The sequence below is a fragment of the Heptranchias perlo genome, chromosome 15 (assembly GCF_035084215.1).
Source record: "Heptranchias perlo isolate sHepPer1 chromosome 15, sHepPer1.hap1, whole genome shotgun sequence".
In the NCBI taxonomy this organism is placed as follows: Eukaryota; Metazoa; Chordata; class Chondrichthyes; order Hexanchiformes; family Hexanchidae; genus Heptranchias; species Heptranchias perlo.
The window spans coordinates 36,465,290-36,492,188 of record NC_090339.1 but is presented as its reverse complement, the minus strand read 5'-3'; the positions used below and the strand labels follow the sequence as shown (position 1 = coordinate 36,492,188).

Genomic DNA, 26,899 nt, shown 5'->3' with positions numbered 1-26,899 from the left:
TACAGAGTGACATGATTATCCTAAATCCCTGAATACAAGAGATTAAAAAACAGTGGTCATTTGGTAGGTCAGCAAATTCAATGCTGTTTTACCACCAGTTTTGGCAGAAATCTAGAATGTCGTTGATTTACACATTTGGTATTAGACACTCCTGTAACTCTCAGGATGGCATTTTGTGGGTATAACTTTCAAACTACTGAACCAAGCGTTTTATCACGACATACCCTCAGGATCTGCTGCTGTCGCAGGTACTGCTGTTCCTGACCCAAGTGATTTGTCCTCATAGTTGAATGTTGGGTCATGTGATTAATTCCAGTCATCATCGGTGCCTGTTGCATGGGTTGGTGGGATAGCCTGCAAAGAAAAAGACATGTTTGATAACAACTTGCATTTATATAGCACCTTTAACTTAGTAAAACGTCCCAAGGTGCTTTACAGGAGGCTAATGGACAAAATTGACACAAAGTCGAAGATTAGGGCAGGAAAGAAGCAGGTTTTAAGAAGCTTTAAAGGTTGGGGGGGGGGGGGGGGGGGAGGGGTGAAGAGGTTTAGGGAGGGAATTCCAAATCGTAGGACCTAGACAGCTGAAGGCATGGCTGCCAATGGTGGGGCAAAGGCAGTGGGGGATGCACAAGAGCCCAGAATTGGAGGAACATGGAGTTCTTGGAGGGTTGTAGGGCTGGAGGAGGTTACAGAGATAGGGAGAGGTGAGGCCATGGAGGGATTTGAACACAAGGATGAGAATTTTAAAATCAAGGCGTTGGTGGACCGGGAGCCAATGTAGGTCGGTATGCACAGGGGTGATGGTACTTGATGCGAGTTCGGATATGAGAAGCAGAGTTTTGGATGAGTTCAAGTTTATGGAGGTTTGATCAGAGGTAAAAATATAGACGGGTAGGTACAGACCATGCGTTAGGTATAGTGCAAGCTATTTTGCGGGGATTATCATGGTATTCTATAGCTCCAATGGGCAATACCTCTACCATCTTCCTTTGTGCCAAGTGTGACTCCAGCCACTGGAGAGTTTTCCCCTGATTCCCATTGACTTCAATTTTACTAGGGCTCCTTGGTGCCACACTCGGTCAACTGCTGTTTTGATGTCAAGGGCAGTCACTCACACCTCACCTCTGGAATTCAGCTCTTTGGTCCACGTTTGGACCAAGGCTGTAATGAGATCTGGAGCCAAGAGGTCCTGGCAGAACCCAAACTGCGCATCAGTGAGCAGGTTATTGGTGAGTAAGTGCCGCTTGATAACACTGTCGACGACACCTTATATCACTTTGCTGAAGATTGAGAGTAGACTGATGGGGCGGTAAATGGCCAGATTGGATTTGTCCTGCTTTTTGTGGACAGGGCATACCTGGGCAATTTTCCACTTTGTCGGGTAGATGCCAGTGTTGTAGCGAATGACAATTCAGGCATGACTCCCGCCGTACTGCACTGGGGAGTGTCAGCTCCCAGTAAAGGACTCAACTTACCCAAGAGCGAGAGTGCTACCAACTAAGCCAAGCTGACACACATCTTCAGACTGCATAGCAGGTCTGTCCAGCCATATAGCAAGGAAATGATGCACAATCACTAAAAAAGTCAAAAAATAAATTAAAAAGGGTGGAGATAGGGAATAGAAAGAGGTACAGCACGTTGTGTTACCAATCTTAAGTACTGTGCTATTGCTCAAAGCCACTGGAAGGAACTGAGTGGTGGGAAGGATAGTTAGAACAATGGTTCATTTGTGTTGTCCTGTGCACATTTGAGCTGCTGACCAGAAGCAACAGGACCAAAGGCCTGCGAACAAATCACGCAGTGACTTTTTAAATCTGGAAGCTGCATGGCATAGGTGAGGCAAGAGTCTTCTAACCGATTGAAGAGAGAAGGATAAAATTTAAAATTGGAGCAAAGTTGGACCTGGCAAATCAGATTTTCTACATGTACCTCTGAGTGTTTTGCATGGAGTGTGCATAAGCTGGAGCTTGCTGATGAACGTAGCCACTTGGTCGTTGCTGCATCTGCCGAACCTGATCTACGAGTGCAGGAGTATTGGCCGTGTGACTGCCCTGGTATGGCTGGCTTGAATAGGCAGGAGGAATCATGCCGCTGGCCTGCGAAGGGTGTGGCTGCATCCCCAAGTGAGAGCCATAGTTGGTGTACCCTTGGGAAATATTCTGGAAGAGAACAGTATTATGTGAATATAAGATTGTTAACACAAGAAGCCATCCAACTCATTCCATTATCCTGCTATTTTTTCTGGGCCCGATTTGACTATCTTTTTCCCACCTCAACATACTATAGATTCCATGTGTTACCACTTAGTCGGGTCATATTCCACCTCCATCACAATTTTTTCTCCCCAATAATAGATAGATCATAAAGACAATAAACATATTTATACAGTGTCTCATCAAGTCCTAAAGTGTATCTTATCCACTGATTACTTCTGAAGTGTAGTCACTGTTGTTATCACAAGATAAATATGGACAAGGAAAGCCATTTGGCCTAATTTAATTCATCCATTTAGAAAGACCCTAAAGTCCATCCACTGTGGCACCCAATTGTTTCTTAAATAATACCTCTAGCATTCTACTGGGAAGATTGTTCAATATATTGATCACTTTTCGTGGGAAGAACTTGCTGACCTCAGTACTAAATTTGCCATTTACCAGTTTGAACCTGTATCCCTTGCCCTACTCACAATTTAGTATGAAGTAATTTTCTGGATCCAACTTTCCATATTTTTTTTTTATTCGTTCATGGGATGTGGGCGTCGCTGGCAAGGCCAGCATTTGTTGCCCATCCCTAATTGCCCTTGAGAAGGTGGTGAATCGTTGCAGTCCGTGTGGTGACTTTTTTTTTGTAGCGAGATTGTACAACTGAGTGGCTTGCTAGCCATTTCAGAGGGCGATTAAGAATCAACCACATTGGGTCTGGAGTCACCTCTAGGCCAGACCGGGTAAGGACAGCAGATGGTGAACCAGATGGGTTTTTACGACAATCCGGTAGTTTCATGGCCACCATTACTGCTACTAGCTTTTTTTCCCAGATTTTATTTAATTAATTGAATTTAAATTCCCCAGCTGCCGTGGCGGGATTTGAACTCATGACTCGGGATTACTAGTCCAGTAACATAAATACTATGCTACCGTACTATCTTATATTCGTAAATAAGATTACCTTTTAGTTGCTTTCTTTTGAGGCTGACATACCCAAATTTCTCCAGTCTTTCTTCATACATCAATCTCTAATACTAATGATCAGCCTCATTTCTTCTCTATGTCTCCCCATGTGTCTTGGTGAGCAGAACTAAACACAGTACTCAAGGTGTGGTCTGGCCACAAAGTATTGTTAGAGCATGACCTCCTTTGACTTGTAGTCCACAGTTTTGACTATATAGTTCAACATTCTACTTGCTTTGTTGAATGCTGCTGGACAAGTTGAGGATTGATTCTATCAGGACCCATAGATCTTTTCAACTTCAGTTATTGCTGTTTTGGCACCATTAATAGAATGTACATTTTTTTTTCTTCCTACGTTCAGCACTTTATACTTGTCTATATTAAAAATTTCATTTGCAATTGTTACGGCCAGTTACATCTTTTGTATTACTGAGTTGGCTCCTGAGTATTAACTGTCCCTGAGTTTGGTACCACCTGTTAATTTAATCCATTTGCATGGAGTTTGTGAATCAATGGGGTTGATCCAAATTAGAAGCAGAAGCGGTCCCAATACTGATCCCTACCCTGACATAACCACTCTGAGCACTACCTACGGTTTTCAACCCTTCAGCCAATTATTTACCCATTTCTTAGGTTTACCCTGACTCCCTATGATATTGAGCTTAACTAGTAGCCTTTCATTTGGATCTTTGTCCAATGTTTTTTGGAGGTCTAGGTACACCATGTTGTAGGCCTTTCAAAATCCAGGTGGGATGTCACAAAAAAATCAAGAATGTTGGTCAGACAAGATCTTCAATTATGAATTCACTTTGACAGGGTTACTACTCCATAGATAACCTTCAAGTTTACTCCCGATAACGGATTCCTTTACTCTGTATTGAAGTCTGTATTTGACTGTGTTTGCTTTGTTGCCCTTTTTAAATAGGGCATATTAGCCTGCTACTGGTACCTCCCCAGCATTTAGTGGCTCCCTGATAATGACCATCAATGCCGTACAAATCTCTTCTGCTGTCTCCCTTAGTACTCTTGGATAAATACCATCTATCCCTGGGAATTTGTTTGTTTTGAGCCCTTTTAGCCGGTTTAGCACTTACCTCTCATTTATATCCAAGTGATTAATTCTTCTTATAGTATCACTACTTAGGGAGGGCATATTTCTTGAGTTTTTCTTTTTGAATATTTGGAAGACGTAATCATTCAGATTATTAACCATCAGTACCATTGGCATCTTTTATGGTTCTCATCTTTTCTTTGACTACCGCTTTAAAGTACCGAAAGGATTTCTTACTATTATGTTTTACATCTACGGCTATGCTTTGCTTCATTGACCATCCTTTTAACATGTTTCTGCATATTCTTGTATTTATCCCAGTGGAGCCTTTCATTTTTTCTTGTGGGTTGATCAAGGCTGTTGTTCTTCTTTATTTCACTTCTTATTAACGTTAATCTATTTAGGGTCACACTTGTTTGGTCTACACTTGACAATCCCAGGCATGTACTTAACCTTATTGTTCAGCACTTGTCCTCTAATATTAATTTGCTTTTAGTAGGCAAACAGTAAGTAGGATCAGTGGGCAAATGCACCATTGTGTGTTACTGAGTCACACAGACATGGTTCCATGCCTGGTCTGTCCTGAGTTAGTCAATTTCAGTCAGTGCAGCAGAGCTTTTCTATCCAAGCTAACAGACTGCACTAGAATCAGCACTACAGAATTGCACTGAGGTTAGGTAAAGGAGCCTTTGCATGGCAGGGGATAGATGCAAGGGTTAAGATAAATATGTCACATACCTGGGCTTGCGACATGGATCCATATTGCTGAGCTGGATTTGCTTGACGTACCTGCTGTCCATACATTCCACCGGAATTCTAGGAGGAAAAAAGGACATTTAGAAACTCTCAGGTTTTAATCTTTAGCTACAATTTGGCACGGCTATACCTGATATGGAACCTCATGCTACAAAATCAAAACCAAAGAACTTCACTTGAACCTGATTTCACTGCGGTTTCATACCAGAGCTGGTTATCACAAACTGCTGTTCATCCTATAGTGAACAAATCACAAAATTAAACATTTGCTGCTTCTGACTCTTCCCCTTAATTTCTTGGCTCCACTTTGCTAACACTTTCTTAGCTACAAGCATGTCAGAATATTTTTCCCAGTAATGGTTAATGCATACACAACAAATAAAAAGATTCTTTAAAAAGACAATTATAAATTTTTAGTACACATATAGAAAAGCCTGCAGCAACTGGATTGTGGAATGGAAGAAGAATAACAACATTTTAAAAGACATTCTTGAACTCCTAAGATATAGCACCTTTAATATAGTAAAGCGTCTCGAGGTGCTTCACAGGAGCATTGTCAAACAAATTTTGACACTGAGCCACATAAGGAGATATTGGGACAGATGACCAAAAGCTTGGTCAAAGAGGTAGGTTTTAAGAAAGAACTAAAGAAGACTTGGATTTATATAGCGCCTTTCACAACCTTGGGACATCCCAAAGCAATGAAGTACCTTTGAAGTGTAGTCACTGTTGTAATGTAGGAAATGCGGCAGCCAATTTGCGCACAGCAAAGTCCCACAAACAGCAATGTGATAATGACCAGATAATTTGTTTTTTTTAGGTGTTGGTTGAAGGATAAATATTGGCCAGGACACCGGGGAGAACTCCCCTGCTGTTCTTCAAAATAGTGCCATGGGATCTTTTGCATCCACCTGAGAGGGCAGACGGGGCCTCAGTTTAATGTCTCATCCGAAAGACGGCACTTCCAAGAGTGCAGCGCACCCTCAGTATTGCACTTAAGTGTCAGCCTAGATTTTGTGCTCAAGTCTCTAGGGTGGGAGGTAAACCCATAACCTTCTGACTCAGAAGCGAAAGTGCTACCCACTGAGCCACGGCCAACAAGGACTGCCTTAAAGGAGGATAGAGAGATAGAGAGGTGGAGAGGTTTAGTGAGGGAATTCCAGAGCTTAGGGCCTAGACAGCTGAAGACACAGCTAGCAATGGTGGAGCAATGAAAATCGGGAATGCACAAGAGGCCAGAACTGTAGGAGCGCAGAGATCTCGGGAGGGTTGTAGGCTGGAGGAGGTTACAGAGATAGGGAGGGACGAGGCCCTTTTTTGAAAAAAAGGATGAGAACTTTAAAATCGAGGAGTTGCCGGATCGGGAGCCAATATAGATCAGTGAGCACGGGGTGATGGGTGAATGGGACTTGGTGCGAGTTAGGATACGGGCAGCAGAGTTTTCATTTTTAATTAAAGTTCAAATTTACAGAGGGTGCAAGATGGGAGACTGGCCAGGAGAGCATTGGAATAGTCGAATCTAGAGGTAACAAAGGTATGAATGAGGGTTTCAGCAGGTGAGCAGAGACAGAGACAGAGACAGAGACAGAGACAGAGACAGAGACAGAGACGTGCGATGTTACGGAGGTGGAAGTAGGTGGTCTTGGTGATGGAGAGCATATGGGGTCGGAAGCTCAGCTCAGGGTCAAATAGGACACCAAGGTTGCGAACAGTCCGGTTCTGCCTCGGACAGGTTTCCAGAAAGTCATCCCCATGGAAAGAAAAATAAGGTATTAAACAGTTGTGTAAACATGCCTTGGCATCAGACTGCTTCTGTACCTTCTGCGAGCTGGCCACAAATACTGTTTTGTGTGTCTCAGCTTGATTCAGTTGGTACCACTCTTGTCTTTGAGTCATGATGTGGAGATGCTGGTGATGGACTGGGGTGTACAAATGTAAGGAATGCGGTAACTTTCAAGGAATCCCACACATACCTGACGAAGGAGAAAGCCTCAGAAAGCTTGTGATTTTCAAATAAAACTGTTGGACTATAACCTGGTGTTGTAAGATTCCTTACATTTGTCTTTGAGTCAGGAAGATGTAGATTCAGAAATCGCTCCAGGGCGTATTCTAAGTTAACACTCCAGTATTAACACTGAGGGAGTGCTACATTGCTAAGAGCTGCTATTCTTTAATGAGATGTTAAACTGAGCCCATGTTTGCTTGTTCCAGTGGTTCAAGTGAAGGGTTAAGATTCCATGGAACTATTCAAGGTTAAATGATGTTGCTGACATAGAATGACTGCTGTATTTAACTATGTAAGAAGTCACTTTACTTCAAAATTCCTTGTGAAGTGCTTTGAGTCATTTCAAAATGATCAACAGCTATATAAATACATGCATTTCTTTCTTAATTCTAAAGCAGCTCTACAGTACTCCGAGTCAATTATAGTAACAGATAATAGATTAGTATAAAATGGAAAATAATACACCAAAATTGGAGAAAATGTAACCCGCCTTTGTGGATTATGAGGTGCCTAATGTTACAAGTTGGATTTTCTATATTCAATTGCTCCCAAATTCAAAGTATTTGCATCACACTGCATATTAATAATCAGTCAGTCAGTCAGTCATGTTGTGGACGGACTTGAGCATGGTTCACTTGCTATCATGATTACTTCAGGTTAAAAATAACCAGAGACATTGCAGTTTGCATCCCCACCTTAAGGGAGGAACAAATAGAAATTAACGAAGGCTCAATCTTCCTAGACTTTCTTGCTTAGGAGCAGTTACCCACATGACCTGTTGATCGCGGATTCAAGCCATCGGACGATGACAATTTGCCAGGATTCTGATTGGATGTGAACATCATAGCTGATTTCAGAAGAGTTTTCAAGTTACTTTTGCAGCAAAGGAATCCGAATGCAACAAGACAGGTGGCTCAACTCAGCAAGCACAGCCAGCTTCAAATTAAAATGGCAAAGGCCCCAGGTGCACTCTGTTGCTGCTCCAACATGTAGTACTGTATATTGTACAGCATAGGTGTATTCATACAACTACCTACACATGCCATACAGCTCCCCTGCTTTGAACTGGTGGTCCCTTCACCGCAGGAATACCCCATCTGCATAGTTGATCTTCCCCACAGTTAGAAATCCTGAATCACATAATCAGGCCCCTCCATGCCAGATAGCACTCCAATTTGCACAACCCAAGTCTGGCACCTCTGCAACAGAGAATCCTCCACTTCATACAGTTGAGCTTCTCCACAGTAAGTAGCTGCCCTCAAATTCTAGCCCCTTGACAGAAGAAAGCTCCCTGGTTTGCAGAAAGCACCAATTTTAGGATGCCTTCTCATTCCTCTTGCCCATACTCACCAGTCTGGGATGTAGCTGCTGTCTGAGAATTTGTCCCTGAGGGATTGGAGGTTGTTGCTTGTATTGTGGCAGTTTATACTGTGATGGATCCATCATCCCACTCATAGGGGGCATCACTGTGCTGTATGGCGGCCGATTCTGCATTATTTTGGAGAAAGGAGGCCGCACAGATCTGTATGGGATTGTATCTAATCTGGGTCCGCCTACATGTAAAACAAAAACAAGACAATATCATCCTTTCTATTTTTACTGATAACTGGCTTGTAACTTGCATCTGAGCTTCAGCAACTACATACCAAATAACAGTTTTCTTTTCAACATTTTGGATCCAATACTCAAATATAAACAAGTCAGGATTTGCTGAACACACACACACAATGTTCAAGAGGGTCAACTCAAAAGTCTTAGAGCTGTTTTATATTAAATATATGCAGACCAGAGAGATGCAAAACTCAGTGTATCACTCTCCCTGCTTTATGTTTGTTGGTGCCACCTCCTGTTAAAATCTTACCACTAAACTGGGTAAGTAGAAACTTAGTGGACAAGGTAAGTAGAGACTTAGCAAAGGACCCACAATCTACCGAGGTAGCCAGCTTGATATTCCGTAGTGCCTTTGACAGTGAGAGAAGCTTGCACCTGTTGTTAACAATAACCCTTTAATATAAAAGCTGAATTTTTTTAGTTCCTATTCCACACATGGCGATGTTTTCTCCAAAGCCTGCAATTCCTGTCTGGCAGGAGTTCACACAGATCCAGCAAGAAACTCTGAACTTGGAAATGAAGTATTCAGGAATTGCATATCTGGGATTACTCACTCCCTGACAAAATGCAGATGGATGATAAATTGGATGAGCTAGAATACTAGAGGGATGACTTTCAAATGGGTCAAATGGGCATTCTTGTACTTAGCTTTTTCTTGTGTTTTAAATTAAATGTCTGCACAGTAAGAACATAAAAACATAAGAAATTGGAGCAGGAGTAGGCCATACTCGAGCCTGCTCTGCCATTCAGTAAGATCATGGCTGATCTTCGACCTCATCTCCACTTTCTCGCCTGATCCCCATATCCCTCGATTCCCCTAGAGTTTAAAAATCTATCTATCTATCTCAACAACTCAGCAGCCACAGCCCTCTGGGGTAGAAAATTCCAAAGATTCACAACCCTTATCAAGATCACTGAGACAAACTAGTCTTTTGGAAACAAATGTGCAAGATAAATTGTCTTCCTTTCCCTCCCCCACTCTCCCAAGCAGCAAAAATTTCATAAAGAAAACAAAGATTTGTTATTTTTTGCACCAAGCTCTGGCTTGAACAGTTGCTGTTTAACTACCATTAAAAAACGTAAAAACCACTATTTTCCATAATTTTTTCTTCACATTGCTTTAAATTATGCTCAGAGAGGGGTTGACCCTGCTGCCCCTTTACTGTGGTCTAAAAGAACTTCAGATAGTCCCTGAAAATGTCAATGACTGCTCTGGGTTTACCAGCAGCAGTGAATACAAGTAGAGAGCACACTGCTAGGGGAAACTATTCAATATTCCAATTCAAAGACATGTTTATATGTCTGCAGTAATACCTAAAAACTATGAAGGAGGTCAGTTGGGTATGATCATAATACAGATCCAATCCAAGCTGACCAGTCACAAGAGCAAAATCAAGGAGAGTGTTCCTAGTCTGTATGACTTAGCTAATCTCAGTCGGCACTGTTGGGAGTGCTTACTGGGGCGCTGGCGAGGGAAAATATTCAGGGTTACCACTCGATCAATATCTAGTGACCACTACTGGAATGTGTGGATATGGTTGCCAGGTGAGGACAGTAATAGGCTTGGCTGAGTAACCTTCTACAATCATCTCATCTTCTCTTCTCTCCCTCTACCAACACCCACTATCTATGCTCACAAAGAATGACCACTTAGGATAAGGTACCAGAGAGGGCTCATAGAGGAAGAGAGGAAAAAAATTACACATCCCTCCTATTTGCACCAATACACTTTTTTTTACCTGGGTAGGGGGAAAAAAAAAAGAGACTGAAATGAACTCTATAAATCAATAGATATAAGAGAGATATATTAGGGAGAGGCATGCCTCTAAACCTACTCCTTCACTTACCTGCCGGTAAAGGCTGATTCTGTGCATATATCCCTACAGTGGGCTGCCCATATGGAAGCCTGTTATAGGGATTACCAGTCTGGTGTGGCATTAGATCAGGAGGAACTCCACCACCATAGGGAGGTATTCTATGTGCACCTGATGAATCCAGCTGTTCAAAGGCAAGCAAAAAAAAAGTTTTAGACTTTCAGCATCATTATCAATAGGTATTGAGTTATGGTGTTCACAGAAAATAGACGGAATCCTCAATAAACAGAAGAATCCCAAGTAATAAATCAGAATTTGACAGTTTCCATTAAACCAGTGCCTCTGCTCATCAATAATGACTATAATTGATAATTCTATTCTATATCTATGTATTATGATTCATTTTGTTGCATCACAAGCTTTATTTCAAGAAATAAGGACCAAAAACAATGTATTCCAGCTCCCCAAGTTATAACTGTCATGATCAGGACTAAATTGGACAAGATCACCACTGATGTCACTACAGTGGTGGCCTCTGGTGAAATGCTCATGGTGAATTAGATCATGCACCATTTTATGATGGCAGAAGTACCATATCATGTGATGCACAAGCCATTATTCTGCTGCTAAGGTGGAGCGGTATATAAGCTGGCTTGTTCCTTTAAGGCTAGAAAGATTGTTAAAGCAAAATGTGATGTCTGGACTGTGACATCTGTACAGAATGACATACTGTTTAAATATATTACCACCAGATCTATCATTTACTTTTTATGTTCTACGCATCTATCTATTGCAAGACACCCACAAAAGTTCAAGAAGACACACAAAGAATAACATGCAACATAAAGAGGTGAGTAGCATCATCCCCGTTGACCGTTTAAAGAGGTGAAAACATGGGACATACTCCATAAGACAGTTTTTATGAACCACACAAAATTGGCATCATTGACGGAGTGTGGATGTATTCGCTACATTTGCTATTCCCAGGAGGTCATGAACATTGTACGTTAAATGCCAGGTTTTGGTACATCAGCTACAGTGAGGGGAATGAAATGGAGAAGGTGTTTTAACCAGCTAATGTACAAAATGTAGCAAGAAAAAAATACATGGCATGTCAAATTTCTGCAGTGAGCAATGGATTGTAGAGGGTGTTTCATATAGCCACAATCAATGTATTACAAAGGATATTTCACAGTGAGGTGGAGAAGGTACATCACAGAACATTAGTGAGAGTGCAGAGTACATCAGAGTGTGTTAGTGAGGGGATGTGGGACATCAAAATATTACAGTGGGAGGGGGGGCATATCGAAGAGTGAAGGTCGTGTGGTATGTCAGAGTGTTACAGTGAGGGATACGGATATATCAAAGTGTTATAATAAAGGATGCGGGATATGTCAAAATGTTACAGTATAAAACAGCATTTATTGCATTTTGAATACTTAGACCGTAATCAGGAATTAAGAACTCACCTCTGTTTTATTAGGAGGCTGCCGTTTCTTTCTGGGTGGTTTCTTTTTCTTCTCTTCAGTGGTATTAGGTTTCTCCAGCTTTGGTGGTTCTGCATTCGTTTTTTCTGGTTCTGGGACGACCGGCACTGGTGGCTCTTCCTCCTCCGGGGGGAGTGGTAGTGGTTCCAGGTAGTAACTGCGTGGTTTTGGTTTAAGGTGCGTGTGGTACAACAGGAGCCTGTGCTGCTCTTCAAACTTGGTCACCTTGCGATCAACACGAACTGTCCCAAACCAACCCCAAGAGAGGGGAGCAGAGTGTTTCATCCCTTCAAACACATCCCAAGGTGAAATCTTCTGCTTAGTGGAGACCTGCAACCCCTACGCCATGAAAAAAAACAAACGTATAAAACTGAAACAGATGAATAAGGGAGGACTTTCCTCCCTGCCTGATCTGCAGCAGTGAAATGGCAGATTTATGTTGATCTGCATATTTTCAGCATCAGATTAATCTGTGGTGGGCTCCTGCCAGGATAGCCACTTGCACTGGGGTCATCACTAGAGGGGGCGGGGGATGACTGTTAATGCAGGAGTCCAACACCTACAGCAGCTGAAGGGAACAGACAGTCTGGGAGAGTGAAAGCGTTTTAGTCCTCTGGTAACAGTTGCAAAATGCGCCAGTCTAGTTTGGTTGCCCCATTATAGATTCCGCTCACAGATAGGTCTATTTAAATGTTTTATGATGTAACGTTTCCCCTAGCAATGCTGGACGCCTGTGGTATACTGGCATACATAGCACCCAGCATTGCATAGGCGATAATGACAGAGAACATGATGCATGGCTTGATTCCTTATGTTGGGCTAAGAATTGAGTTGGGATCCGGTAATACAGACCCACACCTTAATTTCCATCGCTGTGCTCGAAATCAAGAAAACTGACATTAATATAGCACCTTTAACGTAGCAAAATGTTCCAAGGGGTTTCACAGTTCAGGGTACGACCCAAGCAGGAGTAGTGGGAATCAGGGAGGTGACTCAAAGTACAGTTAAAGATGCAAGTATTAAGGACGCTTTTGAAGGTCTTTCCTTCCTCTTACAACTTTCAGGCTTTTACAAACCAAGCTTGATGTCACGTAATCATTTGTTCCTAATTTATTCTGTCTTTATTTTTCAACTTTACTAATGTACTGCGGTATGGGTGCTGGCCCTTCACTCTGGTTGCTCAATAGAATAAAAACTCTTATGTTACTCTTATCAATTGTATCATTGAAAGTCCATAATGTACAGAAGGTTTAAAATCTTTTGGTTGGATCTAAAAGTTTGATCATAGAGATTTATTGCTGACACCTTTGGACAGTCACACCATCCCAACCACCTAAACACTATACACACTGCCTGTTCATTTCCTAAGATCTCCAGGGTAGAAGCTACAGGTTGAAGCCCAGGTCAGGCATCAAGGTGAATCACTTCTAGTATCTAGTACAGACCCAGAGGTGTTGTCATTTTTTCTATATTCATCTCTCCCTCTTATATCAGTATCACACTTTGTCCCATTTCACTTGTAACAGAATAGGAAATGGCATGGTGATAAGAGTGATGCAATAGCCCTTAATCTTAATTGCAGAAGAAATCTCTAACAATCATCACACCATATAAAGGAATATCAGTAGAGTCAGGTAACCAGTTACTTGCCTCTTTTTTGAATATTGAGTCGAAGCCAGCAATCTTGTTTCCTTTGGTATCAATCAGAGAGCCTTGGGGTTCACAAGTAATGACATCTCTCGTCTGTTTGGGAAGTGGTAATAACTGTCGCACCTTCTCCAAACTCTCTGACTGTCGGTCCCCAAGCTCTTTCTATGTCAATTATAAGAAGAAAAACAGAAAAATATACATATGGGAGAAACAAAAGGAGTCATAACCATTTTTCCATGTATGGACCTGACTCCACAAATTTTAAACAGTTAAAAGAAAAACTGCAAATTCTAGAAGTCTGAAATAAAATGCTGGAAATGCACAACAGGTCAATTGGCACCTGAAGGGCTAATTCCCCGATCTAGTGTTCCTGGCCAAGAGTACTGCTCACAGGGAGCGTTATTCAGGAAATCGCAGACCCACAGACTTGACTTTGCATCCATTTAATTAATGGGCAGAAAATCAAGGTTTGCAGGCCTGTGATTTCCTGACTAACGCTCCTCGCTGGACACGCCTGATCAGGGAATCAATCCTTGAAAGAAAAAGAGCAGGTTAATGTTTCAAATGTGGATCCATCATCAGAATACTTTAAGTACGAAACCGATGTTTTTCAAATGCTGATCCATCAGTTGTGCATTTCTAGCATTTTTGTTTCACTGCTATATATGTGGCTTTGTTAGTGTTACAGTAGCAGAATAGGCTTATTTTCTAAAGTGCTTTGCTAAGAAACTGCTAGGTGCAAGTTTTCACCTACTGTATCTGAGGAGATGAATTTCACACCATTCAGGGACTGAGGGAAAAAGAGGGGCCAGGCAGGAAACACTGGAAAGCAAAGCACCCAAAGACACTTGCACATCTACTAGCGGATATTTACACAAATCTGGAAAGCTGGGTGCGAAACACCTGACACTTAGTCAGGGAATGGTACATGGATGTAGAGTGTGGGTTGGAATATATACTTCTATTACTCAGATACTGGAAGCAATACTAACATTTTGGCCATCAAAAGTAGAGGCACACAACTCCATGGAACAAATTTAATTAGGGTACAGATCAGAGGAAGTCATGTTTAAACTGTACAGTGATATAGTCAAACTACACCTTAAATACTATATCCAGTTCTGGCCACCGAGGGACATTCAAACCCTGGAGGTGATTCAGAGAAGAGCCAAGCGATTGATCCCTACTGCAAGAGGATAGTTATATAGAAAGATTGCAGAAAATTGGGCTTTGCAGCTTTGAAAGGAGGTAGATTTATTGAGGTGTATATACAATATAGTAAACAGTATAAAAAAGGTACAAATATAAATTAAACTCACAGTAGGACTAAGAGGTATAGGTTTAACATAGCAAAGTGCAGGATGTCGTACATCACACCGAGTGACCTACATGTGGAACAGGCTTGGGTAGGGTAATGGAGCTAAAAACATTGGAATCATTTAAGAAACAGCTGGATGACGCGACAGAGAACTGAAAGTTCTTTATGGATGAACTAGGAAAGGCTGATTTGTTTTCTTCATCGGTATCTATCTTGTGATTTGTGTAAATATTCTCAACTTTTTTCACAGTAAGAAACAAGATGTTAATGAAGAATGAGTTTTTACCCTGAGTTTCTTTACAAGGTTCATGTAGGCTCTCTTGTTCTCCTCCATACTGCCCTGCGAGATGCTTGACATGTCGGCTGCCAGAGTCCCATTAACCAGCACACTAAGCATATCCAGGACTGTAGTGAATAGCTCGCTGGGAAAGAAAACAATGAAGAATGAGTTTTTACCCTCTCAGAGTACTTTACAGCAATATATACATAGAATCATAGAAGTTACAACATGCAAACAGGCCCTTCGGCCCAACATGTCCATGTCGCCCAGTTTATACCACTAAGCTAGTCCCAATTTCCTGCACTTGGCCCATATCCCTCTATACCCATCTTACCCATATAACTGTCCAAATGCTTTTTAAAAGACAAAATTGTACCCGCCTCTACTACTGCCTCTGGCAGCTCGTTCCAGACACTCACCACCCTTTGAGTGAAAAAAATAGAATCATAGAAGTGTATTGGCACTAGATGTATTTAGCATATATACACCAATGGTCACTGGATAGATATTAGGGGTGAGAATCCGAGCCAGTTTTCCTCTTACGTAACCCAGAATGCTAAAACCAATTGTAGCACCTCTACCCCAGCAAATATCAGCTAACTCAGCACAGACCAGAGATTAAATCCTGGAGCTAGGACCTGCCTGCCCTATATGACTCAGCTCCTCCCAAATTAAACTTGCTGAGCCATCAATGAACCTCAGCAAACCATGGTTGGAATTGTACTGATGGGCACTTTTATCACAGCTTAAGTGGACAAACCGACCATCGTGCTTTATGGAAATCGTAGTGACAGCACTGCAGATTATAACACAGTAGAGATATCACTCCTCACAGCACATGTAGACCGTAGCACAGTACAGATGCCAGTCCATGAGCTTCTTTAAAGCAACATGCTGGTCACAGGATTGTATGGTTTTATGGGAGGAGACAGGCTGGATCTTGATGCTGGGCTTCTATACTAATTAGTTCCACATTTGGGTGAGAAAGCCTATTTCACAAACCCATAGTCTGCTGTGAGGACACAGCTCAAGCTGACCTGGATAGCTTGTGTGAATAACGTCTGTGCCACAGCTGCCTGAATTGGTTTTTTTTCCCGTTTCATTTTGTGGGGTTCAAAAATCTATAGTTTATAAATGAAAAGAATTCCCCTTAGGTAGAAATTCCCCTTCAAAAGCATTTTCAAAGCTTTCCTGCTTCACCTTGGGTTCCTCTCATTTGGACAGAAGAAGAAAATCTGTCTTCAACAAAAGGTACCTACTATTGTCCAAACCAGATTACTTTCTGCAATACATCACCTGAGATGTGATTATTTTCTTAAAAAATAAAACCACTCTTAAAAGGACTAGTATACCTTTTGAGAAAATATAGCACAAGTGAGTTAAACATGCTTTTGGGAAACTTCTTGAAAACATGAAAAACTTTATTTAACTAAGTAAACACTTATTGTATTCCTATGCCACCCAGTCCGAATCTCACTCTAGACCAGCTAAAGTGACAGATGCAGTAAGTGAGCCTCCCTGTGTTGGTCATTACCCCTTTCCCAGCTTGGACAAACAAGGCGGCAAGTGGGTGGGAATGTGCTTCTGCAAGCCATTTGCTTCCTGATCATACTGGTGCTAGAGATTCTGCAACATTAACAAAAACTCTACTCCATCCAAAATAAATGTTCAGCTTTTTATTAATTGGCAGATTGCCGAGAGTATAATGGTGAAATTAGTGATTTTACCTCCAGCCCCAATTAGAATCATAGAAAGGTTGCAGCACGGAAAGAGGCCATTCAGCCCATCGAGTCCGGGCTGGCTCTATGCAACAGCAATCCAGCTAGTCCCACTCCCCCGCCCTATCCCCGTAGCCCTGCAAATTTTTTCCCTTCAAGTACTTATCCAGTTCCCTTTTGAAGGCCATGATTGAATCTGCCTCCACCACCCCCTCGGGCAGTGCATTCCAGATCCTAACCACTCGCTGTGTAATAAAGTTTTTCCTCATGTCACCTTTGGTTCTTTGCCAATCACCTTAAATCTTTGCTCTCTGGTTCTTGATCCTTCTGCCAATGGGAACAGTTTCTCTCTCTATCTATTCTGTCTCGGCCCTTCATGATTTTGAATACCTCTATCAATTCTCCTCTCAACCTTCCCTGTTCCAAGGAGAACAACCCCAGCTTCTCCAGTCTATCCACGTAACTGAAGTCCCTCATCCCTGGAATCATTCTGGTAAATCTCTCCTGCACCCTCTCTAAGGCCTTCACATCTTTCCCAGAGTGCGGTGCCCAGAACTGGGCACAATATTCCAGTTGTGGCCAAACCAGAGTTTTATAAAGGTCCAACATAACTTCCTTACTTTTGTACTCTATGCCTCTATTTATAAAGCCCAGGATCCCGTATGTTTTTTTAACTGCTTTCTCAACTACCCTGCCACTTTCAACAATTTGTGCACATATACCCCCAGGTCTCTGTTCCTGTACCCCTTTTAGAATTGTGCCCTCTAGTTTATATTGCTTCTCTTCGTTCTTCCTACCGAAATGTATCACTTCACATTTTTGTGCGTTAAATTTCATCTGTCACGTGTCCGCCCATGCCACCAGCCTGTCTATATCCTCTTGAAGTCTATCACTATCCTCCTCACTGTTTACTACCCTTCCAAGTTTTGTGTCATCTGCAAATTTTGAAATTGTGCCCTGTACACCCAAGTCGAAGTCATTAATATATATTAAGAAAAGCAGTGGTCCCAGCACCAGCCCCTGGGGAACACCACTGTACACCTCCCTCCAGTCCAAAAAACAAGCGTTCACCGTTGCTCTCTGTTTCCTGTCATTTAGCCAATTCTGTATCCATGTTGCTACTGCCCACTTTATTCCATGGGCCACAATCTTGATGTCAAGTCTACCATGTGGCACTTTATCAAACGCCTTTTGAAAGTCCACATACACCACATCAGCTGCATTTTCCTCATGCACCCTCTCTGTTACCTCATCAAAAAACTCTCTCAAGTTAGTTAAACACGATTTGCCTTTAACAAATCCGTGCTGGCTTTCCCTAATCAATCCACACTCGTCCAAGTGACTGTTAATTCTGTGCCAGATTATCTTTTCTAAAAGTTTTCCCACCACCGAGGTTAAACTGACTAGCCTGTAGTTGCTGGGTTTATCCTTACATCCTTTTTTGAACAAGGGTGTAACATTTGCAATTCTCCAGTCCTCTAGCACCACCCCCGTATCTAAGAATGTTTGGAAGATTATGGCCAGTACCTCCGCGATTTCCACCCTTAGTCCCCTCAGCAACCTAAGGTGCATCCCATCCAGACCGGGTGACTTATCAACTTTAAGTACAGCTAGCCTTTCTAGTACCTCTTCTTTATCAATTTTTAGCCCATCCAGTACCACGACTATATCTTCCTTTACTTAGACTCTGGCAGCACCTTCCAATTAAGGCTCACTATCACTTTGAAGACATTTCAAAAGAACGGTTACTTTTTAAAAAAAAATATACTTTCCCTCTCACTTTTCCATACCAGACTCCCCAACATCAAAGTCTTTTTCTTTAGCAAAGGCGATGGGGACAGTCTACCCAGGGGTGTCCAACCTTCTGGGGCAGTGGGGCGGTTCAGTGTGTCACAATGAGCGAGTTGGCCAGATATGATTAGACTGATTTGGGTCAGGCAGTATTATGATTAAATATCTGATCCAATACCCAGACTGTTATGTGCATTTTGCAGTTGTTGGGCGACAGCATTTCCACCTCCTCTAGATCTCACTCTTGCCCCCTACCGTCACTCTCCATGTCTCGCACCCTTTAACTTCCCTCTCCATAGCTTTCACTCTACCTTCCATCTCCATGTCTTTCGGCCCCTACCTTCCCTCTTGCTCTCACCCTTTCCTTCATGCTCACTGTCTCTCATCCCCTTTTTTTGCTTCTCTCTCTTGCTCCCCTCCTTTATTTCACTGTCTCTTCTCACTCCCTTCCTTCATTCATTTCTCTATCACTCATTCACTTCTTCTACCATTCCTGCCTTCACTCTCCTAAATTACTTGTGACTCTCACTATCTCTTACATCACTTTCGTTTCTATCTCAACCCCTCCATTTCTATCGCTCTTGCTCTTTTCTCTTAATTTAATCTACTTTCTCTTTTCACTTCCTCCTGCTATTCGTATGCAACAGAAGTCTGTGACACCACAAATACTGACTGGAGGTGGAGCAGCTGCACTGCTGGAAGCAGATAGTGAGTATCAATTCAGTGCACTCCCACTCTCAGAGCAGACAGCACAGTTTTTTAGCCATTTTTTAAAAAACATCAAGAGTTCAAAGCTATAATGGACTACTGCATGATTCCATTTCAATCTACGGTACTGCTCAATAAACACAGTACAATGATATACGGAAAGATAGTTGAAGCTGTAATCCACTGTACCTACTGGCTATGTAATTGTCAATAATAAAGAACTTGATCCTAAATTTAAATTGCCACTTGCAACCAATTAATACTCTGATCAGCAATAGATTACTAATTAAAATGATAACACTCAAAGTTTAAAATCTATTCCATTAATGGATGGACCAATCCTAATAATGAAGGGCCAACCAATGCAATAATAAAAGCCATTGTGTGTGTCTCCGTGGGTGCGTGAAAGGATATCAATACTTCAAGTAATATTTGTAACTGTAGTGCATACTTGTTGGACTGCATGTCAACTGTTCCACTGCTGATTATGTCCAAGAGGAGGACAGCCCACTCAGTGGTCCCCTGTGTGCTGCGCTGGACAGTATCGAACATCCCACCCACCTGAGGAGGAAATCAGAAACAAAGAATGCATTCCATTAGTGATTAATCTTTGATAAAACTGCCTGCTCTCAGCCCTACCTCCGAGTAACTCAGCACTGATGTGATCTCAATTTAAAAAGGGAAAGACTTTTTGCAAAAACATCGTTCTTGTCCCCATTCCCTTTAAGGTGCATTCTTTCATATCCTCCTGTTTGAGTACCTCTTCACCCAAGGCGTGTGGGGAGGAATGTAAACAGTGTCCGGGGTTTAGTTGATTCTAAGATGATACACCTGGCAGGAGGAGATTGGAACTGAGTCAATTCTCCACTGTAGATCTTGCAATCCAGTATCTGAGCGAGACAGATCCATAGTACTCCAGGGAACTATTATAACTGATCAGCCAGCCTAGCTCATTAATGTGTACTGAAACATTGACCAGTCACTGGGGGCTGTGATTCTTCCCAGTCAATATAAATAACCCTGCAAGCAGCCAATATCTTAATGAGTAGTATGATTTGAGCTGGAAAGAGCTTGAAGCTTAATAGCATTCTGTGTTGGAATTAGAAAGTTTTAGCTGGTAAATGTCCATATCAATCAAAATGGCTAAACTATACCAGCCTGAAACTAAACCCCAGGCTATCACAAAGAATTCCAATGCACACTGAATATCCACTTGATACTGTAAGAAAGCTGGTGTCAAATTAAAGGGTTAATTCTCTTACAAGATTTTAGTATGCAGACAAAATGGCAATTCACTACATAAGAAGCATGAGAGCAAACAAAGAAGGACTATCCTTGGGGTCAAGCAGCCTTGAATAAGGACTTGGAACCAGACAGTCTTGTGATGGAGGGCACTTTGTATTGCATCTTTTAGGCAGGAATGCATGCTGTCCTGACATTCTATGTACTTGAGTGACACCTTGGGAAAGGGCTTTGATTGGTTAAATCACCTGAAGACATCAACTAGCTGTAGACATGTCCCACAGGTGACCCCAAAGCATCACTGAGGAGGGCGGCACTGTCCAATGCCACGAACAGTTCCTATTTCAAGTAGTTTTCTGCTTACAATACCAAGAGGCAGCCTTATTAGTAGAGGCCTTTCAATGATACATTAAAAATAAACTTTGAACTTAAGCTCAAAACAATGCTGTCTTCTTGGACAGCAAACATAAGTGTTATACTGTTACTAAGCAAAAGCCAGATATTGCAGAGATATTGTGATGCTTATAATTAAGTTACTATTGGGCTCATAATGATTTAGATTCCATTGACTGTTAAGAAGAATGTACTGTAATCACCAATACTTAACCTTGTGATGTTACCAATTTCTAATTTTCTGATGTGGCAGGGAGAAAAGTATTGTATTTAAAGGTTGGGGTTTTAAAGCAAAGTATCTTCACAGAACTTTAAAGAAATGCACCAAGATGAAAAGTGATAAAAATGCTAATAAACTTGTCTTTGAAGTTGTTTTCCTAAAGACTGTAAACAATAAGCAATTTGTTAGCCTGTTTCAGTAATCAATAAACACCTCATACCCACTGTGAACCCAGCTCTCGGCAGTGGTTGCCTGGCAAAGGCCCTCTCCTTTAGGCTGTGAACACGGAGAGTAAAAAATTAAGATACTAAGGAAATGACTTGCATTTATAGTCAAATGATTGCCAGGGCAACAATTATTTGTGCAAATAAGGTTAAGGGGAACAAATGGGGGCGAAAGGTAGGGGAGGGGAATGCAATGAAAAGGAAGAAACAATGGCCAAATGTATAGTGGGGAGAAAGTAAATGAATAAGGAGGATCAAAAAGAGATCATTGCCCCAGTAAGGCACAGTGCTTAATCCTTTTCTCCTTGGACAATCCTTACCAGATTTAAGCGAAGTTTGAGGGCTTCATGCATCATCTGTTTGGCTTTGCAGTCATCCTGGTACTGATCCTCACGCCAGTTTGTTACAATCTGAGAAGGATAAATGGTACAAATTATTGCATTTATTTAGCTAGTGGTCAGTAAACCAGGGCCATCTGTTCGACGAGGTAACTTGCTGTCAGAGTGGTACTGGCAATAGTACCCAAAGATGACACTGCTGTTTCAGTGGCGAGTTGCAACAAGTTCAATAGAAAGTAAACTCCAAGTGTCATCACACTGGTGCCCCATGAGGGACCATTAAAAAAGTTTTCAGAAACAAGAGGGATTATCTGAGGGTCAGAATGTAACTTCTATGCAATAATGTTAAACTAGACTCTTTGAACCCTTCACATAACCATAAACCCTTGTATTGGTTTTCATTGTACAGCATTGGAAAAGCCTTCAGCACTAAGTTTGAATGTAATTCTTCAAGGCTTGAAAGGAATCACACTTCAAATTCAATCAAGGTCCAGGGGTAAATACAGCATTCGTACAGCCATACAGACCAGTAAAATGCTAAACTTGATTCCCTGGTTTATGCCGAGTTAGCTTGTATTTGTCAGGGTGATGGGGGCATTACATTTGGTCTCAGTATCTCCTGACTAGGAAAAGGGGATGATAGGGTAAGCATACAGAGTTCCCGCTCTTGTTTGGGTACTCAACAGGTATCAACTTGGTATAGTTGGTAACACTCTTGCCTGTGGGTCAGAAACTTGTAGCCTCAAGTCACACTCCAGGGCTTGAGCACATAATTTAGGTTGCTACTCCAGGGCATTACTGAAGCAGGTTTGCATTTCTAGGGGTGTATGATGAGCTGTTAAACCTGCCTGCCCGCTCAAGTGACTATTAATGCTGCAATGGGAAGATGGTAGAACTAGAATTTTGGAAGGATGACCTCAAGTCGACAGAAGGGTCTTCTTTCAAACAAATCTATCTTATGACATTACTTGATGGTCCAAGCTTTGGGGAAGGACTGAAACACACCATTTTTATTACATCACTTATACACAACTAACTAATCCTCCACAACTAATAAATCCTCCACAACTAATAATAGAGGGCTACATTACCTGTTGGACCTGACTATAGAGTGACGTCAGAAGTCCCTCCCTTTGTTCATCCTGCCCCTTCAGACACGTCAAAACCAGAGAAAGAAATGGCTGTTGACTCAGCAGGGACATACTGCGAGAGAAAAGCAAAGACTAAATGAAATATATTAATGTCCATATAATGCCTCCAACTGGTGTGATAGCAATTTAATTTAATCTTATTAAAAAGAATAATTAAATTTTGGTGATTTTTTTAAATTACAAGTTGTTTAATGGTATCTGGATGCACAATTGAAGATGTTCTGTAAAGCCCCACAGGTGATGAGTCAAGGTCTACAGTGTAGACCACCATGGTTGAAAAGTGTAGGCAAGATGTTGAGGGAATTAGGAAGTTGTGATTAGGTGACGCCAAGCTTAGGTCTGAAACGTTTATGCATTGTAGGAGGAAAGGAAGACTGAGTAGATAAGAAGTTCCATAGTTTGGAACTCATGAAGTTAGAGTAGGAGACATAGAAATATAGAAATAGGAGCAGGAGTAGGCCATTCGGCCCTTCGAGCCCGCTCCGCCATTCAATATGATCATGGCTGATCCTCTATCTCAATACCATATTCCCGCTCGCCCATACCCCTTGATGCCTTTTGTGTCTAGAAATCTATCTAGCTCCTTCTTAAATATATTCAGTGACTTGGCCTCCACAGCCTTCTGCGGTAGAGAATTCCACAGGGTCACCACCCTCTGAGTGAAGAAATTTTCCTCATCTCAGTCCTATATGTCCTACCCCATATCCTGAGACTGTCACCCCTCGTTCTGGAACCCCCCAGCCAGGGGAAACATCCTCCCAGCATCCAGTCTGTCTGGCCCTGTCAGAATTTTATACGTTTCAATGAGATCCCTTTCATTCTTCTAAACTCAAGTGAATACAGACCTAGTCAACCCGATCTCTCCTCATACGACAGTCCTGCCATCCCAGGAATCAGTCTGGTGAACCTTCGCTGCACTCCCTCTATGGCAAGTAAATCCTTTCTTAGGTAAGTAGACCAAAACTGCACACAATACTCCAGGTGTGGTCTCACCAAGGCCCTGTATAACTGCAGTAAGACATTCTTGCCCCTGTACTCAAATCCTCTTGCAATGAAGGCCAACATACCATTTGCCTTCCTAACTGCTTGCTGTACCTGCATGTTTGCTTTCAGTGACTGGTGTACAAGGACACCCAGGTCCCTTTGTATATCAACATTTCCCAATCTATCACCATTTAAATAATACTCTGCCTTTCTGTTTTTCTTTCCGAAGTGGATAACTTCACATTTATCCACATTATACTGCATCTGCCATGTATTTGCCCACTCACTCAACTTGCCTAAATCGCCTCGAAAGCCTCTTTGCATCCTCCTCACAACTCACAATCCCACCTAGTTTTGTGTCGTCAGCAAACTTGGAAATATTACATTTGGTTCCTTCATCCAAATCATTGATATATATTGTGAATAGCTGGGGCCCAAGCACTGATCCCTGCAGTACCCCACTAGTCATTGCCTGCTGCCCCAAAAAAGATCCATTTATTCCTACTCTCTGTTTCCTGTCTGTTAACTAATTTTCAATCCATGTCAGTATATTACCGCCAATCCCATGTGCTTTAATTTTGCACACTAACCTTTTATGTGGGACTTTATCAAAGGCCTTTTGAAAATCCAAAATACACCACATCCACTGGTTCTCCCTTATATATTGTACCAGTTACATCCTCAAAAAACTCCAGTAGGTTTGTCAAACACGATTTCCCTTTCATAAATCCATGCTGACTTTGTCTAATCCTGTTGATATTTCCTAAGTGTCCTGTTATCATATCCTTGAAAACAGACTCTAGCATTTTCCCTACTACTGATGTTAGGTTAACCAGTCTGTAAGTCCCTGTTTTCTCTCTCCTCTTTTTTTAAATAGTGGGGTTATATTTGCCACCCTCCAATCTTCAGGAACTGTTCCATAATCTACAGAATTCTGGAAGATGACAACCAATGCATCCACTATTTCCATGGCTACCTCTTTTAGTACTCTGGGATGCAGATTATCAGGCCCCAGGGATTTATCAGCATTCAGTCTCATTAATTTCTCCCCAGCACTATTTTTTTTTACTAATACTAATTTCCTTTAATTCCCCCTTCTCACTAGTCGCTTGGTTCCTTAGCATTTCTGGAAAGTTATTTGTGTTCATTTCCGTGAAGACAGAACCAAAGTATTTGTTTAATTGCTCTGCCATTTCCTTGTTCCCCATTATAACTTCTCCCGTTTCTGACTGTATGGGACCTACATTTATCTTCACTAATCTTTTTGTTTTTACATACTTGTAGAAGCTTTTACAATCCACTTTTATGTTCGTTACAAGTTTACTCTCATACTCTATTTTTCCCCTCTTAATCAATCTCTTGGTCCTTTTTTGCTGAATTCTAAACTGCACCCAATCCTCAGGCTTGCTACTTTTTCTGGCAACTTTATATGACTCCTCTTTGGATCTAATACTATCCTTAATTTCTTTTGTATGGTTGGGCCGCTTTTCCTTTTGTGTTTTTGCGCCAGAAAGGAATGTATAACTGTTGAAATTCATGCTTTCATTCCTTAAATGTTAGCCATTGCCTAGCCACCGTCATGCCTTTTAATGAAGCTTCCCAATCTATCATAACCAACTCACTCCTCGTATCTTCGTAGTTTCCTTTGTTTAGATTTAGGACCCTAGTTTCGGATTGGACTACTTCACTTTCCATCTTAATGAAGAATTCTATCATGTTATGGTCACTCTTCCCTAAAGGACCCTGCACAACAAGATTATTAATTAACCCCTTCTCATTGCACAATACCCAATCTAGGATAGCCTGATCCCTAGTTGGCTCCTCAACGCACTGGAATTCATCCTCCACAGTATTACTGCTAATTTGGTTTGGCCAGTCTATATGTAGATTAAAGTCACCCATGATTACTGTAGTACCCTTGTTACATGCATCTCTAATTTCCTGTTTGATCCCATCCCCTACATTACCATTACTGTTTGGAGGCATATAGACTACTCCCACCAGTATTTTCTGCCCCATGGTGCTTCTTAACTCCAACCAGACTGATTCTATACCTTGATTTTCTGAGCCAATATCCTCTCTCATTGCTCTGATTTCATCCTTTACTAACAACGCCACCCCTCCTCCTTTTCCTTTTTGCCTATCCTTCCTAAATATCCAACACCCTTGGTCACCCTGCAGCCATGTCTCTAACTGCAATTATACCGTATCCGTTTACACTTATTTGCGCTGTTAATTCGTCTACCTTATTACGAATGCTTCGTGCATTCAGATACAGTACCTTTAGATTTGTCTTTTTAACATTTTTAGACATCTTAGCATTTTTTTGTACAATGGCCCGATTTGTCTTATTACCATTTTTTCTTACCCGGACCCTATTTGTTACTGCACTCTTTTATTTGTACGCTCTGTCCCTTCCTGGCACAATCTGGTTATTCTTACCCCAATCACTTTCCTGCACTGCTTCCTTGTTTTTTCTCTTTAGCATTGTAGATTTCTCTCCACCGGGACCCTCCCTCACCTTATTTAGCTTAAAGCCCTATCTACCTCCCTAGTTATTCGATTAGTTAGAACTCTGGTCCCAGCATGGTTCAGGTGTAGTCCGTCCCAACGGAACAGCTCTCTCTTTCCCCAGTACTGGTGCCAGTGCCCCACGAATCGAAACCCACATCTCCCACACCAATCTTTGAGCCACGCATTCATCTCCCTGATCCTATCAACCCTATGTCAATTTGTTCGTGGCTCAGGTAATAATTCAGAGATTATTACCTTTGTGGTTCTGCTTTTTAATTTAGTCCCTAGCTGCTCAAACTCTCTCAGCAGAACCTTTTTCTTAGTCCTACCTATGTCGTTGATAACTACATGGACCATGACAACTGGATCCTCCCCCTCCCATTCCAAGTTCTTCTCCAGCTCAGAGATGTCCTTAACCCTGGTACCGGGTAGGCAACATAGCCTTCGGGACTCATGCTCCTGGCTGCAGAGAAC

General features: G+C 41.8%; 1 protein-coding gene across 2 annotated transcripts in view; it reads right to left on the bottom strand.

Moving 5' to 3' along the window:
- Positions 1 to 26,899, bottom strand: part of med12 (mediator complex subunit 12) — a 127,143-nt gene that overhangs the window by 9,197 nt on the left and 91,047 nt on the right. For both annotated transcript variants that reach the window (XM_067997068.1, XM_067997069.1), the window contains exons 31-41: positions 22,868 to 22,979; positions 21,759 to 21,848; positions 19,811 to 19,920; positions 15,149 to 15,284; positions 13,545 to 13,706; positions 11,877 to 12,233; positions 10,441 to 10,591; positions 8,333 to 8,535; positions 4,960 to 5,037; positions 1,933 to 2,162; positions 225 to 354 (exon numbers count right to left, since the gene is read on the bottom strand). In XM_067997068.1, coding sequence (XP_067853169.1) covers positions 225 to 354; positions 1,933 to 2,162; positions 4,960 to 5,037; positions 8,333 to 8,535; positions 10,441 to 10,591; positions 11,877 to 12,233; positions 13,545 to 13,706; positions 15,149 to 15,284; positions 19,811 to 19,920; positions 21,759 to 21,848; positions 22,868 to 22,979 — 1,759 coding nt within the window. The remainder of the gene's footprint in view (positions 1 to 224; positions 355 to 1,932; positions 2,163 to 4,959; positions 5,038 to 8,332; positions 8,536 to 10,440; positions 10,592 to 11,876; positions 12,234 to 13,544; positions 13,707 to 15,148; positions 15,285 to 19,810; positions 19,921 to 21,758; positions 21,849 to 22,867; positions 22,980 to 26,899) is intronic.